This window comes from Schistocerca piceifrons, chromosome 11 (assembly GCF_021461385.2).
Source record: "Schistocerca piceifrons isolate TAMUIC-IGC-003096 chromosome 11, iqSchPice1.1, whole genome shotgun sequence".
Taxonomy (NCBI): Eukaryota; Metazoa; Arthropoda; class Insecta; order Orthoptera; family Acrididae; genus Schistocerca; species Schistocerca piceifrons.
In genome coordinates, this window is record NC_060148.1 from 112746828 (window position 1) to 112766146 (window position 19319).

Here is a 19319-nt window from a genome sequence, read left to right on the forward strand (position 1 = left end):
GATGGTTTCAATCCCAGGGTAGGAACGGTCGATGGACATACAATTTCATTTTACAGTGTGAGCCATGATTCCATCTTCTTTCCAGAACCCATCGATCTACCTCCTACTCCACACTGAATCGAATATTTGGATTAAAACCATTAACATGCTCACGAAAACAAATCATTTCTACAGAATGAGATTTTCACTCTGCAGCGGAGTGTGCGCTGATATGAAACTTCCTGGCAGATTATAAACTGTGTGCCCGACCGAGACTCGAACTCGGGACCTTTGCCTTTCGCGGGCAATCACTAGATCAATTAATCCACTTCCTGTATGTCTGAAGAAATAATAAATCAATAACCTTACTGTGATAGTGGGCCAAATTCCAAAACTGTTTCATTGCCGTTGTCAGGAGGGAGAATGATAATACTGTTGTCCTCATCAAGGTGTTTAGGAGCATTCTTCTCGCCCACAGTTATGTTACTTTTAGGAGCTAATACTCTTACTGCTTCTATACATATTTCATCAACTGTTACCGGATCCACTCTATAAGTGCAATTTCTTCCGTATGTGAATTTGACAGACCAATGGTAAAATTTCCTTCCTGGCAAGTACAGATATCTCATAGATAAAGAGTATTCGAATAAATGGATAAGTGTAGGAAATGTCGAAATGCCATAAAGTACGATTAAGTTACAAGTTATTAAATTTCTTCTCCTATAATACGATGTCAAACGCGTTTTCCCATAGTACCATGCAATAATCTGTCAATTTTGTCAGAGCCATCACAATTTATTATCCCGTAGTGCCTCACAATAATCTGTCCATTTTTTTGCAGTCACCAGTACACAGTTTATCATTCTAAGGTTGTTGTTGTTGTGGTCTTCAGTCCTGAGACTGGTTTGATGCAGCTCTCCATGCTACTCTATCCTGTGCAAGCTTCTTCATCTCCAACTACTGCAGCCTACATCCTTCTGAATCTTCTTAGTGTATCCATTTCTTGGTCTCCCTCTACGATTTTTACCCACCACGCTGCCCTGCAATACTAAATTGGTGATCCCTCGATGTCTCAGAACATGTCCTACCAACCGATCCCTTCTTCTACTCAAGTTGTGCCACAAGCTCCTCTTCTCCCAAATTCTATTCAATACCTCCTCATTAGTTATGTGATCTAACCATCTAATCATCAGCATTCTTCTGTAGCACCACATTTCGAAAGCTTCTATTCTCTTCTTGTCTAAACTATTTATCGTCCACGTTTCACTTCCATACATGGCTACACTCCATACAAATACTTTCAGAAACGACTTCCTGGCACTTAACTCTACACTCGATGTTAACAAATTTTTCTTCTTCAGAAACGCTTTCCTTGCCATAGCTAGTCTACATTTTATATCCTCTCTACTTCAACCATGATCAGTTATTTTGCTCCCTAAATAGCAAAACTCCTTTATTACTTTAAGTGTCTCATTTCCTAATCTAATTCCCTCAGCATCACCCAACTTCATTAGACTACATTCCATTATCCTAATTTTACTTTTGTTGATGTTCATCTTATACCCTCCTTTCAAGACACTGTCCATTTCGCTCAACTGCTCTTCCAAGTCCTTTGCTGACTCTGACAGAATTACAATGTCATCAGCGAACCTCAAAATTTTTATTTCTTCTCCATGGATTTTAATTCCTACTTCATACTTTTCTTTTGTTTCCCTTATTGCTTGCTCAATATACAGATTGAATAACATTGGGTATAGGCTACAACCCTGTCTCACTCCCTTCCCAACCACTGCTTCCCTTTCATACCCCTCGACTCTTATAACTGCCATCTGCTTTCTGTACAATCTGTAAGTAGCCTTTCGCTCCCTGTATTTTACCCCTGCCACCTTCAGAATTTGAAAGTGAGTATTCCAATCAACATTGTCAAAAGCTTTCTCTAAGTCTACAAATACTAGAAATGTAGGTTTGTCTTTCCTTAATCTTTCTTCTGAGATAAGTCGCAGGCTCAGTATTGCCTCACGTGTTCCAACATTTCTATGGAGTCCAATCTGATCTTCCCCGAGGTCGGCTTCTATCAGTTTTTCCATTCGTCTGTAAAGAATTCGCGTTAGTGTTTTGCAGCTGTGACTTATAAAACTGATAGTTCGGTAATTTTTACATCTGTGAACACCTGCTTTCTTTGGGATTGGAATTATTACATTCTTCTTGAAGTCTGAAGGTATTTCGCCTGTCTCATACATCTTGCTCACCAGATGGTAGAGGTTTGTCAGGACTGGCTCTCCCAAGGCTGTCAGTAGTTCTAATGTAATGTTGTCTACTCTGGGGGACTTGTTTCGACTCAGGTCTTTCAGTGCTCTGTCAAACTCTTCACGCAGTATCGTATCTCCCATTTCATCTTCATCTACATCCTCTTCCATTTCCATAATATTGTCCTCAAGTACCTCGCCCTTGTATAGACCCTCTATATACTCCTTCCACCTTTCTGCTTTCCATTCTTTGCGTAGAACTGGGTTTCCATCTGACCTCTTGATATTCATACAAGTCATTCTCTTTTCTCCAAAGGTCTTTTTAATTTTCCTGTACGCAGTATCTGTCTTACCCCTAGTGAGATAAGCCTCTACATCCTCACATTTGTCCTCTGGCCATCCCTGCTTAGCCATTTTGCACTTCCTGTCAATCTCATTTTTGAGACGTTTGTATTCCTTTTTGCCTGCTTCATTTACTGCATTTTTATATTTTCTCCTTTCATCAATTAAATTCAATATATCTTTTGTTTCCCAGGGATTTCTACTAGCCCTCGTCTTTTTACCTACTTGTTCCTCTGCTGCCTTCACTACTTCATCCCTCAAAGCTACTCATTCTTCTTCTACTGTATTTCTTTCCCCCATTTCTGTCAACTGTTCCCTTATGCTGTCCCTGAATCTCTGTGCAACCTCTGGTTTAGTCAGTTTATCCAAGTCCCATCTCCTTAAATTCCCGCCTTTTTGCAGTTTCTTCAGTTTTAATCTACAGTTCATAACCAATAGATTGCGGTCAGAGTCCACATCTGCCCCTGGATATGTCTTACAATTTAAAACCTGATTCCTAAAGCTGTGTCTTACCATTATATAATCTATCTGATACCTTTTAGTATCTCCAGGGTTCTTCCATGTATACAACCTTCTTTCATGATTCTTAAACCAAGTGTTAGTTATGATTATGTTGTGCTCTGTGCAAAATTCGACCAGGCGGCTTCCTCTTTCATTTCTGTCCCCCAATCCATATTCACCTACTATGTTTCCTTCTCTCCCTTTTCCTACACTCGAATTCCAGTCACCCATGACTATTAAATTTTCGTCTCCCTTCACAATCTGAATAATTTCTTTTATTTCATCATACATTTCTTCAATTTCTTCGTCATCTGCAGAGCTAGTTGTCATATAAACTTGTACAACTATAGTAGGCGTGGTCTTCGTATCTATCTTGGCCACAATAATGCGTTCACTATGCTGTTTGTAGTAGCTTACCCGCATTCCCATTTTCCTATTCATTATTAAACCTACTCCTGCATTACCCCTATTTGATTTTGTGTTTATAACCCTGTAGTCACCTGACCAGAAGTCTTGTTCCTCCTGCCACCGAACTTCACTAATTCCCACTATATCTAACTTCAACCTATCGATTTCCCTTTTTAAATTTTCTAACCTACCTGCCCGATTAAGGGATCTGACATTCCACGCTCCGATCCGTAGAACGCCAGTTTTCTTTCTCCTGATAACGACATCCTCTTGAGTAGTCCCCGCCCGGAGATCCGAATGGGGGACTATTTTACCTCCGGAATATTTTACCCAAGAGGACGCCATCATCATGTAATCATACAGTAAAGCTGCATGCCCTCGGGAAAAATTACGGCTGTAGTTTCCCCTTGCTTTCAGCTGTTCGCAGTGCCAGAACAGCAAGGCTATTTTGGTTAGTGTTACAAGGCCAGATCAGTTAATCATCCAGACTGTTGCCCCTGCAACTACTGAAAAGGCTGCTGCCCCTCTTCAGGAACCACACGTTTGTCTGGCCTCTCAACAGATACCCCTCCATTGTGGTTGCACCTACGGTACAGTCATCTGTATCGCTGAGGCACGCAAGCCTCCCCACCAACGCAAAGGTGCGTGGTTCATGGGGGGGGGGGGGGGGGGGGGGCATCCCAAGGTACCACACAATAATCTGTCAATTTTGTTGCAGCCACCAGTACACAGTTTATCATCCCAAGGTACCACACAATAATCTGTCAATTTTGTTGCAGCCACCAGTACACAGTTTATTATCCCAAGGTACCACACAATAATCTGTCAATTTTGTTGCAGCCACCAGTACACAGTTTATCATCCCAAGGTACCACACAATAATCTTTCAATTTTGTTGCAGTCATCACTACACGGTTTATTATCCCAAAGCGCCACACGGTAATCTGTCAGTTTTCTTGCAGTCACCAGTATACCTTCCGTTATCGGCAGTAATATAGAGAGATATTAACTTACAGTTATGAATAGCCCTTCACACGAGGGTCTAAGATGTTCGGGTTTCAAAAAAAAAAAAAAAAAAAAAATCATCCAACAATGACATGCTATAACAGAAAATTATCTTAGACAATAGAAAATGACACACAACGTAGGAGTCATGCAAATTAGTCACAAATTGATGTTCATAGACGTATCGACGGAAAATGCCAACAGTAATTTTTGACGGTCAGTGGATGAACCTGTGACGCTGCAGAGCAGTATCAAGCCACAGCTGCCGAGGAGAATAAACAGCTGACTTGTCGCTATTGAGCCAGGGGACAAATATCGTTCTAAGCTATCGTACATTTGTTAATAAACGTCGGCGGAGTACTGAGTCAAAGGTTTTTTGATGTGTAGAGATATACGAGGGTCACTCCAAAAAAAATGCACACAATTTTTGTAAAAATACAGTTTTCATTCTGCATGTGTGAAAGTTTTATAGTGCGTAGATACATCCTTGCCACTTGTTTTCAAACTTAATTCAACCTGTTTCCGTGAGTGGGGCCGTCACAGCATGTCTTCAAAATAGGTGCTACACTTGACGTTCGTCAGAAGCAACGTGCTGTCATAGAATCCCTGTGCTGTGAAAACGAGACAGTGGGAAACATCCACAAGAGGTCGAAAAAGGTGTATGGAGATGCTGCTGTCGATGGCAGTACAGTTAATCAGTGGGCAAGCAGGTTACGTGATGAAAGCGGGCATGGCAATATTGAGGATTGTCCTCGCAGCGGCAGGCCTCGTACTGCACACACTCCAGACAATGTGCAAAGAGTTAACGAATTGGAGACTGCTGACAGACGCTTCACAGTGAACGAATTGTCGCGCTACGTTGGGATAGGGGAAGGAGTGTTTGCAGAATACTGAAAGTGTTGCCGTTAAAGATGGTTTGTGCCAGGTGGGTTCCTAGGATGTTGACAGTGGCTCACAAAGAAACAAGAAAAACGGTATCCAGCGAACTTTTGGAACAGTACGAGAACGGTGGAAATAAATTTTTTGGAAGAATTGTGACAGGTGATGAAACATGGCTCCATCATTTTTCACCAGACACGAAGAGGCAATCAATGGAGTGGCATCAGGCAAATTTACCCAAGAAAAAAATTCAAAGCCACATCTTCTGCTAGAAAAGTTAGGGCTACGGTGTTTTTCAATTCCGATGGACTCCTGCTTGTGGACATCATGCCAAGTGGAACCACTGTAAATTTTGATGCATATGTGACGACACTGAAGGAACTTCAAGCTCGACTGAGTCGTGTTCGACCACATCGGCAAAAGCAGGATATTTTGCTGTTGCAGGACAATGCATGTCCACATGTCAGTCAAAAAACCGTGGAAGCGATCACAAAACTCGGATGGACAACACTGAAACACCCTCCTTACAGTCCTGAGCTGGCTCCGTGTGACTATCATCTCTTTGGCAAACTGAAAGACTCTCTTCGTGGAACAAGGTTTGAAGATGATGGTTCCCTTGTGCACGCTGCCAAACAGTGTCTCCAACAGGTTGGTCCAGAATCTTACCGTGCGGGTATACGGGCCCTGGTTCAAAGATGGCGTAAGGCAGTTGAGAGGGATGGAAATTATGTGGAGAAATTAAATATTTTTCCTAAAGGATGTATCTACACACTGTAATACTTTCAAACATGTAGAATAAAAGATAGATTTTGAAAAAAAAAATTGTGTGCATTTCTTTTGGAGTGACCCTTGTAGCATCCACATGACTGCTTTGATCCCTGACTTTCCGCCTGTTGTGCTGGAAAAGCGTGAATTGGGTTCGACCGATGTTCTCTGGTTGGTATGATGGAGGTCATTGGGCTCAGAATTTGTTATAATATTTTACAACGGACGGGTCTCGAAGATACTGGACGAAGGTTTCTTGGACAACTTCAGGCAGCTGCTTCTAGACAAGTGTGGCTTGTGCTTCGTTCCATCTGGGCACACTTTTTGTTCACTGGGTATACCGTACATGAGGGTAAGTCAATTATTATCTGAAATTTAGTTATATTTTTGTTTCTTTCCGTGCTAGTGTCGTTTTATGTTGATAAAGCATGCTTTGCTTATTATAATTTTCAAGCTGCTAGGTTAGTTTCGTTATCGCTGCCGTGCTGTTAATCATGGCTGCTCCACAGTCTATTTGCATAAAGGAGAGCAGCATCCAGTGATCCGTTTCTTGTGATCGGAAGTCGTGTCAGGGGCCGAAACTCATCGAAGACGTTCGGTACAGTACAGGAATAGTGTTTTGCCACAACAGAGTGTCTAAGAATGGACTGAAAAATCCCGAAATGGTCGCACAAGTGTTACACACGATGAAGGAGCATGACGACCGTTGCCCGCCACAAACGAAGAAACCACTGAGCGTTCCCGTGAAATGAATCACTTAGACAAGCGGTTAACTATTGACGAAGTGGCACATCATCAGCAAATTAGTCACAGTTCTGCCCACGAAATCGTCCACAATAGACTTGGGTTTCATAAGGTTTGGGTCCCAAAACAACTCACACAGTCGCATAAACAAAACGCGCTTGGATATCTGGATCGATATGATAATGAAGGGGACAACTTCTTAGACACGATCATTACTGGTAACGAAAAATGGATCTATCATCACGAGTCGGAGAGTAGATGGCCGAGTATGGAACGGAAACATTCAAATTCGCTGTGCAACAAAAAGACCCAACCGACCGCAGGAAAAATTATACTTACTATTTCTTGGGACGCACAAGGTCCAGTACTGGAACATTACGGGGAAAGGGGCACAGCAATAAACAATGTACGTTACAGTGAGATGGTTACAGTGAGATGGTTACAGCCAGGCTAAAGCCCGCAATTCGAAGCAAACGCCGAGGATTGCTGTCACAAGGTGTTGTGTTGTTGCACGACAATGTCCGTCGCATACTGCTGCCCACACTGCTGAAACGCTCCAGAAACTCAAATTTCAAGTACTGGATCATCCTCCATATAGTCGCGATCTTGTCCCTTCTGACTATCACTTGTTTGGTCCACTCAAACAGGCATTAAAGGGCCGTCGATTTGTCTCGGACGAAGTAGTGGAAGAATCGTAGCATTTCTGGGTTGCAGCTCAACCGAGAACCTTCTTTTATGCGAGCATCAGGAAGCTTGTACTACGATGTCTAAAAATGATGTTCTTGTAAGTTTCCTATTTGATTACAATAAAATTTTATAACTACTTTGCGGATAATAATTGACTTACCCTCGTGCTATGGTTAAACGAGAGAGTAACTTAGCGGCAAATTTGAACGGATTCTTATAGGGATACCATCAGATCATGAGGAGTTGTTCAAATCTGACGACATCAGCTATTCCCCAACAATACTTACCAATATCTGTATGGGTATCCATCATCTTTGCAGTGGCGATAAAATTAAACTGGGACAGTACTCATGAATTTTTCACAGTTAAGGCAACTTTTGTCAACGCAATTAGCACTTCTGATTTTGCTTCGCTACCTTTACCTTCAGTTACTGTGTCATTCACAATTGTCTGAACAATATTGTGGATGTCACTGACAGCTTTTACATATAATCACACGTTTCATTTATAATGTCTATCTACAGTGCTGTACTTTATATTTCATCTAATGTGCAGTAGTCAGTTTCGTTATGGCTGCTATATAGCATGAAGGGTCCTCCCATCGTAAACTGTTACGTTAGATACATATCTATGTAGTGCTTGGTGAGCAATTTTCCTACAGCTAAGCCATATTTCTTTTACATGTTCCTGCGCAGAGCCAAATGTTTCCAGTTCTCCTTCGAGGTATGACACTGTTGCCACTTTATCTACTTTACTAAATATATAAATCTTCTTGTATCTCTTAGTTGAACTCTCTAATTACGAACTACCTAACAGTCACTGGCACTAGTCTCAAGACAGAAATCATCTAAATGGTCTGCTCTACTTGTTGCCATTAGAGGTAATAGGAGGGGGGTTTGAAAAGTTCTCAGAACGGAATAGGAAAAAAATACTTACATCACTGAAACTATTTTATTTTTGAATGTAGTCTTTTTGAAGATTAATTCACTTGGTCCAACGATGTGACAGTGCCTTGTTCCCATCTCTAAAATGAGTTTCCTCCAGGCCTGCAAAATAGATGTCAACTCTGGCTATCAGTTCTTCGGTCGAAGTGAACCTTCGTCCACCAAGAAAGTTTTGCAGTTTTGGGAAGAGATGGAAGTCTGACGGAACCATATCAGGTGAATAAGGCGGGTGTGGCAACAATTCGTACCTTAGTTTGCGTAATTTTTTCATGATGACGGCACATGTGTGCGGGCGTGCATTGTCTCGATGGAAGATGACACTCTTCCTTGCTAAACGTGGCCTTTTATCGCTTATATTTTGTTGCAATTTTCCCAGGAGGTTAGCATAGTATTTTCCAGTAATTGGTTGCACAGTGGGGAGTTAATATACAAACAGAATCCCCTTCGCATCTCAGAACACTGATGCCATGACCTTTCCCACCAAAGGAATTGTCTTTGCTTCCTTTGGTGGAGGAGAATCAGCATGTTTCCACTGCCTTGACTGTTGTTTTGTCTCTGGGGTTTAGTAGTGCATCGAAGTTTAATCTGTGTTCACAAACCGGCCCAAAAAATCTTGTTCGTTTCTCCTGAAACTGGCCAAACATTGCTCATATATGTCCATTCTCACGCGTTTTTGATCCAGCGTCAAGATTCGCGGCACCCATCTTGCAGATAACTTTTTTATTTCTAATTCTTCAGTTAAAATGGGATATACTCTTTCTGATGATGTCTGACAAGCAAGAGCAGTTTCTCGCATTTTCAATCGGCGATCCTCCGTGAATATTTAGTGCACTTTTGCAATGATTTCTGGTGTTGTGACACATCTTGGCCGACCACTGTGCGGATCATCATCAAAGCTCTACCGAAAATTTTTAAATGCATTTCTCCACCTGGAAGCAGTTCAGTGTAAAGGAGCAGAGTCCCCCAATGTATTCTGTAAACCAGCATGAATACTCTTTGCTTTCATACCTTTCTTTACGAAGTACTTAATCACTGCTCGAATTTCGATTTTACCATCTTCGCAAATCTCTACGTGGGATCAACAACACAGCCACTTCACCGCCACACATCTCTTTCGAGAGCACTGACGTGGCACGTGTTTACAGGCTACAGTCCAATGAATATCACGTGAACAACTCGTTGTGCTAGCGCTGACCTCTCGTGATGATTCCAAGAACTTCACAAACCACCCTCATACAATTTCATCATGAGGCGCTACAAAAGTATGTGTTCTAAGTAACTTTCAAATTAATCACCTAGGTTATTAAGATGTCCACTTATTGAAATCATCCTAACCAAATGTTGGATGACAAAAGAGTCCTTCAGTGATGAGAGCATTACTGGGGAAAATACATTCTAGTGAAGTGGGTTTTTCATTAAACGTTTTGGCTACACATGTGGATATATTCCGAGAACTCTTCAAACGACCCTCATACATTTCCGTCATTAGGCGCTACTAAAGTATGTGTTCTAAGTAACTTTCAAATTAATCACCTAGGTTTATTAGGATGTCCACTTATTGAAATCATCCTAACCAAATGTTGGATAACAAAATAGTCCTTCAGTGATGAGTATGTGACTGGGGAACATGCATTCTTGTGACGTGGGTTTTTCATTTAACGTTTTGGCTACACATGAGGATGTCTAGTTGTCTGTAGAAGGAGCCATCAGTCCGCCTGCGCCGACTGATGGTACTGTGTTTTGCACAAACAGTCTCAAATGCAGCTTCAATGTCTGTCTCAAAGGACAAGCATTTTTTATCTACTGTGATGGATGCATTACATCCATTTTCTATTAGATGATCTTTTGGATATACGATTAGATTTACTCTAGAAATAGCATTGCTGTAAATTTCAGACAGCTTTCTATACCTAGCGTTACGTGAGTTCCACTGCTCTTTAGGAGCGCTTGAAATTTTTTTGTGGCTTTGTTCGGGATGTAACCGATAGGCAAATAAATAACAAAAGCCGTCCAGTACTGAGAACTAGCTCACGTGATGTTGTTTTCACTTAACGGTTTGAGGGACACCACCCTCTCTACACTGTCATTTCCTATTGACCAAGAGATCTGAGATTGTGTCTTTTGTATCCTGAAATTTTATTTTCTTACTTGAGTAAGATAGTAGCTAGTTAGTAGTTAGTAAGAGGCAATTCACTATTCCTAAAGTATTCGTCAATTATTTTAGTTAGTAAGAGATAACTCCCTATTCCCTATTCCTTTAAGAGACCATAACTTAAAGACTTGTATGAAATAGGTTGTAACATTCGTCCATATACCTCATATTGGTAAGAAGGTTCCTCTGAAGACACACGATAATCTTGCAATGGGATATCATCACAACATTCATTAGAATTAACTTGTGTGTCAATCTGTTCAACAATTATGATAAAAGATCTCAGCTGTCCATTGATGTTATCAGGCATGCCCCACTCCACCAACATGCTGTTCTCTGTTGCGTTGATTATTCTCAGATTTACTGGTGGGGTGGAAGCTGAAAAATAGAAAGAATTACAATGAAAAAAGTATTTAATTTTTTTCACTGACGTTAAATCTGCTAACAAAAATTAGGAACTGAATACATCTAGTCCAACGAATCTGGTTAAAGTAAAGGCGGGCTATTACAAAAATTAGGTGGTCCTTTTTTTAAATGGGAAATTTTATTGAAGATTAACGACTCCAGGAAGCATAATGCAAGTCCAATATAGTTACCCGTGAAAAAGGAGCAACGCAGCATGTAAAATTCAGTTTAAAAAGTAAATGCAAAGCTCATGAAGACTGGTATCTCAGTGCAATGTCTCAGACTCTTGAGAAGTTGAATTCTATTGTCATGCCAAAGTATTTAATGAGAATTGTATAATTCAGGTAAAAGTGACTCATTCAGACGGTTAAGCACACGTCCAGACAGCAGAACTTAGTACACTGTTTCCAGGATTCGCAGAGGCACGCTGGTCCCATACCGAATTCGCCCAGCAGATAAACGGCGAGGGCTAGTGTGCTAGCCTATCTGGATGTGGTGGCTTTTAGGCGGTTTCCGACGTCCGATTACGTGAACACTGGGTTGGCAGGCACGTCCCGAACATATGATTCACAAACATTTCAAAACCTGTTCTTACACTTTCACATGGGATAACGCTAGAAGTAGATGGGAGGGTTACAGAACCCACCGTTATAGGGGAGGGGGGAGGGACCCATCCAAGGGACACCAGATAAGGCCAGGTAAAAGAAGAAAAAGAAGAGAAGGAATTTAAGAAGGCTGAGTGGCCCAATGAAACATGCTTCTCTCCAGAAACCGCATGTATCGAATTTTAAGAAAACATTTAAGAATAATTACTAGTTATACAGAGACCTGAAAGTCTAGGACCTGATTCACGCCATCAGTGTAAAATACAAACTATATTCAGAATATCAAATGTATTCCGAACAAATTATGGGTAAGTCCTACTATTTATACATGAGTTACATGCCCAATAAGCGCTGGAGAGAGCAAAGGAAACAGACCTGTAGAGGAGCATTTCTCAACTTTTCAGTGATCCTGAACCAATTTTCGGTGCCAACTTTCATCCCCCTCCCCCACCCTTCTTCCTCAGAAGACAACGATACACAACGTATTTTGAGTATTTTACACGGAAGTCACAAAGGCACGAACCCTACATATTAGCAACGATATGTAAATTCATTGCTATTTAGCAGCGCTGATCCACTACGTTAACAAACCCAGAATCGATGGACCTCCGTTCCTCCTTGCCTTACAAGCAGTGCATGGAAAGTGGCTGGATTACGTCAGGGCAGTGCGTAGTGCAGAGGCTAAGTATCACGGCTGCTGCCTTCGAAAGACTCTGCTGCGCAAGCCAGGCCTGTTGTTGTTGTGGTGGTCTTCAGTCCTGAGACTGGTTTGATGCAGCTCTCCATGCTACTCTATCCTGTGCAAGCTTCTTCATCTCCCAGTACCTACTGCAACCTACATCCTTCTGAATATGCTTAGTGTATTGATCTCTTGGTCTACCTCTACGATTTTTACCCTCCACGCTGACCTCCAATGCTAAATTTGTGATCCCTTGATGCCTCAAAACATGTCCTACCAACCGATCCCTTCTTCTACTCAAGTTGTGCCACAAACTTCTCTTCTCCCCAATCCTATTCAGTACCTCCTCATTAGTTACGTGATCTACCCACCTTATCTTCAGCATTCTTCTGTAGCACCACATTTCGAAAGCTTCTATTCTCTTCTTGTCCAAACTGGTTATCGTCCATGTTTCACTTCCATACATGGCTACACTCCATACAAATACTTTCAGAAACGACTTCCTGACACTTAAATCTATACTCGATGTTAACAAATTTCTCTTCTTCAGAAACGATTTCCTTGCCATTGCCAGTCTACATTTTATATCCTCTCTACTTCGGCCATCATCAGTTATTTTACTCCCTAAATAGCAAAACTCCTTTACTACTTGAAGTGTCTCATTTCCTAATCTAATCCCCTCAGCATCACCCGATTTAATTTGACTACATTCCATTATCCTCGTTTTGCTTTTGTTGATGTTCATCTTATATCCTCCTCTCAAGACACTGTCCATTCCGTTCCACTGCTTTCCAAGTCCTTTGCTGTCTCTGACAGAACCAGGCCTATGCGAGTCATTAGTAACTGCTAAACGTATTTTGAATGTGGTGCTTAGAAGTTAATTGTTTAATGCACTGTGTAAAACTGACACAAAACCGTCTATAAGTGCATTATACACTATGTGATGAAAGGTATCCGGAAATCCCCCAAAACATATTTTTTTTCAAATTAGGTGCATTGTGATGCCACCTACTGCCAGGTACTACATATTAACGACCTCAGTAGCATTAGACATCGTGAGAGTGCAGAATGGGGCGCCCCACGGAACTCACGGACTTTGACGTGATAGTGAAGTGGAAACGTGAAGGGACACGTACAGCAGAAAAGCGCACAGGCCGACCTCGTCTGTTGACTGACAGAGGCTGACATCTATCCAGACCATCACACAGGAATTCCAGACTACATCAGGATCCACTGCAAGTACTATGACAGTTAGGCGGGAGGTGAGAAAACTTGGATTCCATGGTCGAACGGCTGCTCATGAGCCACACATCACGCTGGTAAATGCCGAACGACGTCTCGCTTGGTGTAACGAGCGTAAACATTGGACTGCTGAACAATGGAAAGCACTGCGTGGAGTGACGAATCACGGTGCACAATGTGGCGATCTGATGGCAGGGTGTGGGTATGGCGAATGCCCGGTGAACGTCACCTGCCAGCGTGTGTAGTGTCAACAGTAATATTTCGAGGCGGTGGTGTTATGGTGTGGTCGAGTTTTTCATGGAGGGGGCTTGCACCCCTTGTTGTTTTCGCGTGGCACGATCACAGAAGCGGCCTACATTGATGTTTTAAGCAACTTCTTGCTTCCCAATGTTGAAGAGTAATTCGGGGATGGCGACTGCATGTTTCAACACAATGAGGCATCTGTTCATAATGCACGGCCTTTGGCGGAGCGGTTACACGACAATAACATCCCTGTAATGGACTGGCCTGCACAGAGTCCTGATCTGATTCCTATAGAACACCTCTGGGACGTTTTGGAACGCCAACTTCGTGCCAGCCCTCACCGACCGATGTCGATACCTCTCCTCAGTGCAGCACTCCTTGAAGAATGAGCTGCCATTCTCCAAGAAACCTTCCAGCATCTGATTGGTCGTATGCCTGCGAGAGTGGAAGCTGTCATAGAGGCTAAGGGTGGGCCAACACCATACTGAATTACAGCATTACCGATGGAGGCGCCATGAACTTGTCCGCCGTTTTCTGCAAGGTGTATATTAATGTAATGTGCATTTCTGTTTTTATTATGTCAGAACATATTTTGCTTTCACCCCTTATAATAAGTCAATAAATTTTTTAGTTGATATTTTTGTTGTCAATAAGCTCGCACTGCCCATCTAGAGTTACGACAGCCCCCTAGAGGAAGGGACTGACCGCTTGTGAATCGCTGCTGTAGAGTATGGGTGCCCTGGTAGAGTTGTCATGTTTGTGGATTTACAGCAAAAGCAAATTGTCTTGTCTGTTCTGCACACACCACTGCTAATGGACGAGATGGCAGTTGGAATCCGCCCAAGGAGACGCAGGGAACCTTGGCAGTCCTCCTCATCAAAGATACTGAGTGACTAACTCACGCAACGACCTATGATGGATTGTCTTACACCGAGGTAGACGAACTCCACTGGCCTGCATTGGACGAGTCTGAGCAACACAACCTCCTAAACCTCCTATGAAACTTCTTGTCAGATTTAAACTGTGTGCTGGACCGAGACGCGAACTCGGTATCTTTGTCTTTCGTGGGCAAGTATTCTACCAAGTGAGTTACCCAAGCAGGAGTCAGCTTCAATTCTGCCAGTACCTCAGGGTCTTACCTTCCAAACTTCACAGCAGCTGTTCTGCGAACCTCGCAGAACTCACATTCCTGGAAGACAGTGCTGAATGTCGATTATCAAGACAGCAGGTTCATGGAAACAGAAAGTCATAAAAACAGCAATTACACAAGTTTGTTTAACCCTTGGCGGAAGTACAGTGTACCGCAAGTCACAGGCTGGTCCCAGTAAGAGACGTGTGCTGAACTCAGCACGCAGCCTCGTGGAACTGACACTATTTAGCATGTCCACATCGAGCTGAGGCGGCAGCTGAGGCGAAGTTATATTGCCGGCACTCCAGATAGGTAATCGGGACGTCGCTATGGCAGGGTCTGCAGATGTGAGTCACATTGGGAAGTAGTTGAACATGCAGAGTTGAACCAAGGACCCCTGAGGAGGGTGCAGTGGCAGTGGTTTGCAGGGGTGAGCCTACAATATCAGGATGTACTCACACAACTCAGGTGGTGACTTAGCCCAGGTGACAAACATGAGCCACCCAGTAGACACACTGAAGTCAGTTGAAGCCGACTGAAAGGAAATCCCCTGACTAGAAGGTAGCAGTTGGCCACCGAGCGGCATCAGGCCCAAGTCCTGCATATAGTTCCACAGGTAGCAAAGGTGGTGTCTAATAGCAGCAACAGCTGGAGTACCTCTCGTAACTACCTGCAGGTGGTGACAGTCGCTGTATAGCTGAAAGTGGTGCAACGTGCGTTGGTTCACACCCACCACTGTTTTGCCAAACCATCACTTAGGCCACAGAAGTGACCCACTGTCCCAATCAATGTCAGCACTGTCACCGTCTGCTCCTGTGCTTTTGCTGCGTCAGTGGGCTTCAGCACCTGCTGTGGACTTTATGGTCAGATATGTAATACCTTGCCCCAGTGTGAGGGCCAGGCAGCACCTCTTGATATATCAGTATAGGCTACTGTTGGCTTCTTGTGTAAGTATGCCTCGCTGGGTCGCATCTAAATCACTTGTCTAAGGCTTCTTATGTCAGCCCTTGGTGACATTTTCTGCTAACCTGGTCAAGTTTTCAAAACCAAGTAAAAGGGGCTGTGGTGCGACGATGTTATGATGCTTACGATTTACAGTGATAATTTGTTAAAGTTATCACTTTATTTTTCTGTCTATGTTTCTTCTGCAATGAGGTGATGCAACTGATGCTAAGGACAAGAAACCATTCTAAACCTAAATCTCTGCCCAAAACCTCTTTTTATGCTAATATCCATGTCTGTGTACTCATATGCCTACATCAACAGCTATGTAGAGGACCCAGGTTTGATCCCAGTACTGTAAGAGATTTTTCATTGCTGGGAGGACTGGAATGGGGTGCACACCAAGTGAGGGGCTACTGGAAACAAGGTCACAAGAACTGACAACAGCCGGTAGAACAGTCGGTCAGGATGTCACAAAGCACATACATGCATGTAGCCACTTTGTCGTTCATCATGATATGTTTCAGCCTGAGACTGTGTCATTGATGTTACAGTTTTGAGACTTTCATGTCTAAAGTGTGGGTCCCCACGCCTTGTTGAAGTAAAATCAATTATCCTTGAGAACCATGTTCCAGCTGAGTTTAACACTGGGTATGTTAGTACCATAATTGGAAACAAACAAATATACTCAAATTTTCCATACAGGCCTTGGAAGGCCTAACGGCACCAACCGACTGTTACACCATGCTCCACCGAAAGGTGTCACTGGATGTTGATGTGGATGTTCTCCCGGCTGTTGTCAGCTTTAGTGTCTTTGTGTATGACGCTTTTGTTCACAATATGTCTCCTCAGGTTGAGATCTTGAAAGACGGACAGAAAAAACTTATTATATTCTTCTGACTGACCTCCTTTGGTATGTTACCAGTGTATGGAATGTATTCTGTTGTTATGGGGCCCAAGTGCTTGTGTTGTTTCATTAAGAAACCAAGTTTTGACAAAGAGTGCTATGTTTCTACTTTCTATATTTGTAACTTTGTTCCTATAGAATCAAAGAGCGCTCGCTGTACGATATAGTCTACCAAAGAGAAAAATATGCAGTAATTTTAGAAGCATTTAATGAATTTGAAATCAAGGTGTTGTGCCCCATATTATCAAAATACCTAAATAGTTTTGAGCACTAAACGAATGAATATCTATTGATATGCCTACTGATCGAGGTGTCACTAAAATGAAATAGAAAAATTGTCATTTAAATACAAACTTACGTCTTTCAAAGCTGTCCTACTCAAGAATGTCACATGATCAGCACATGAATATAGAAATGAAGTGGCTTTGAAAAGTTACTGAAAACATTTGATTGAGGAAATATCGACACATGTCACATGGACCCATTTTACTCTATACTGACAATACGGAGAAACTTAGCTGTCCTCTGTCAATAACCTAGTGTAAGGCACTACGGCTACAGACAATCCAATGTGACCCCAGAAAAAAATGCCCCTCATTGCTGCCTTCTCTCACTGCTGTCAGCCTGTGACACAGGGTATTTTGTATCAATGAGTAATGACATTTTTCAAGAGCAGCAAACTCTTATGCTAAAATTTGGGACCGTTATTAACCAAAGCATAGTCAATAAAAAGTACACTGATAGAATACTGGAAGAACTGTGCCACTGGCTTTCTACTGAACAGAATCGAGTAGGCTATATGCAGTCTTTAATGGAGAAATAACGTGAGAAGCAAAAGTAACATTCTGTATGACATGAAGAAGTGTGATAGATCCGTTACCGATTGTGTTAGCGATATAGGCGTCCATCTTAGTGCTAGCAGGAACACTTAACTCTCTGAGAATACTCAAGGAAAATGCTGTTGTAAGCGAGGAAATCACATCATTAGAAAATCTCATGAAATGCAGCGAGATTTGAAGGTGATCAGCGCTCTGTTTGGAAGCTGCCAGCTGACATTCAACACAGAAACACACAAGACTATGTGCTTAAATAGATGAAAAGACACGATAAGTTCTGGGGTCGCAGTAAATGACCCACGTGTCAGAAACATCAAGTATCTATGAACATAAGCCCAGAGCAATGTAATATAGCGCTGGCATAAGAATATAGATGTGGATAACGTAGATGCTAGTCAGATACTTATCACCACAAGCTACGGAAGCGTAATGCATCGACGAATGAGGCTGCCTTCAGAACCTGGATTCACCAATTTTGAAGAATTTTTATCTGTTTGGAAACCTGAGCCGGCCGGGGTGGCCGAGCGGTTCTAATGCTACAGTCTGGAACCGCTCGACCGCTACGGTCGTAGGTTAGAATCCTGCCTCGGGCGTGGATGTGTGTGATGTCCTTAGGTTACTTAGGTTTAAGTAGTTCTAAGTTCTAGGGGACTGATGACCTTAGAAGTTAAGTTCCATAGTGTTCAGAGCCATTTGAACCATTTGGAAACCTCACCTCTTGGATTATGCGAAGACGAACAGAAGATTCAAATAAGAGCACAGTATTGTTTGGTGAGCGCTTGCATCGTAGGAACCCTGAACTGATTCTATTGAGAGATGTATTAGTTCCTCTTGCTTACACTTCCGATGCTGAGCCGTTTAGTCTAAGTGGAGAATGTACTGAGATTTTCTGACAGTATTTCTTCCCAGACATCTGTGAATGGACAAAGAAATGGAACGTGGTTCTGGTGCACTGTGCACCCTCTGAAACACATGGTACATTGGCTTTCAGTATACAGGCGTACATCTAGAGCATAGCAGCTGCCAGCGTCCATACGACAAAGGACCGAACAAGACAACTGAACCACCCCCTTACACTGGCGATGAGTTCAATAAGATCATAAGGTACTGGGAGGGCCTATAGTTTTCCCACCCAGCTCCCAAGACTACGTTGACGTAAGAAACAGTGGAGTACTGTCATCTTCACATGTGAAGCACTGTTTTACTTGCAGAATGACTCTAACTAACGCTAGAACGGCGGAAGGGGCCAAAATGATCGCTGTCATGCGGTTTTGTTCATGGTAATATTCCAATTTGTTTACTTCGTTAATGAAATTATATGACTTCCTCTAAATTCTTTCTCCTCATTTTGAAGATGTTTCAGTATTTACAAAATATTTTAATTTTTATCGTCATTTCATTCAGTATACCTAGAACGGCCGAAGGGGTCAATTTGAATGTACTGTAATTTACATCCTGTATATAAGTAAATTATCCAACAATACAGTGGAAACAGTGAGCTGTAAGGCAGAGAAGTTGTCCCTCATTGTTGCAACTTGGCACGTGTACATTCCAGTCGGCCACAGCTTATGTTGTGTCACTCAGGCAGTCTTTGCCTGTGAAACACGTTTTCGAACATGTATCGTCAGCGTGGACTTTCTGATGGAGAAGTGTTACATCTCTTAGAGAATTCCAAAGTT

At 42.4% G+C, this 19319-nt stretch overlaps 1 protein-coding gene across 2 annotated transcripts in view; it reads right to left on the reverse strand.

The window, feature by feature from the left end:
• Positions 1-19319, reverse strand: part of LOC124719995 — a 517761-nt gene that overhangs the window by 21757 nt on the left and 476685 nt on the right. For both annotated transcript variants that reach the window (XM_047245223.1, XM_047245222.1), the window contains one exon: positions 10816-11030. In XM_047245223.1, coding sequence (XP_047101179.1) covers positions 10816-11030 — 215 coding nt within the window. The remainder of the gene's footprint in view (positions 1-10815; positions 11031-19319) is intronic.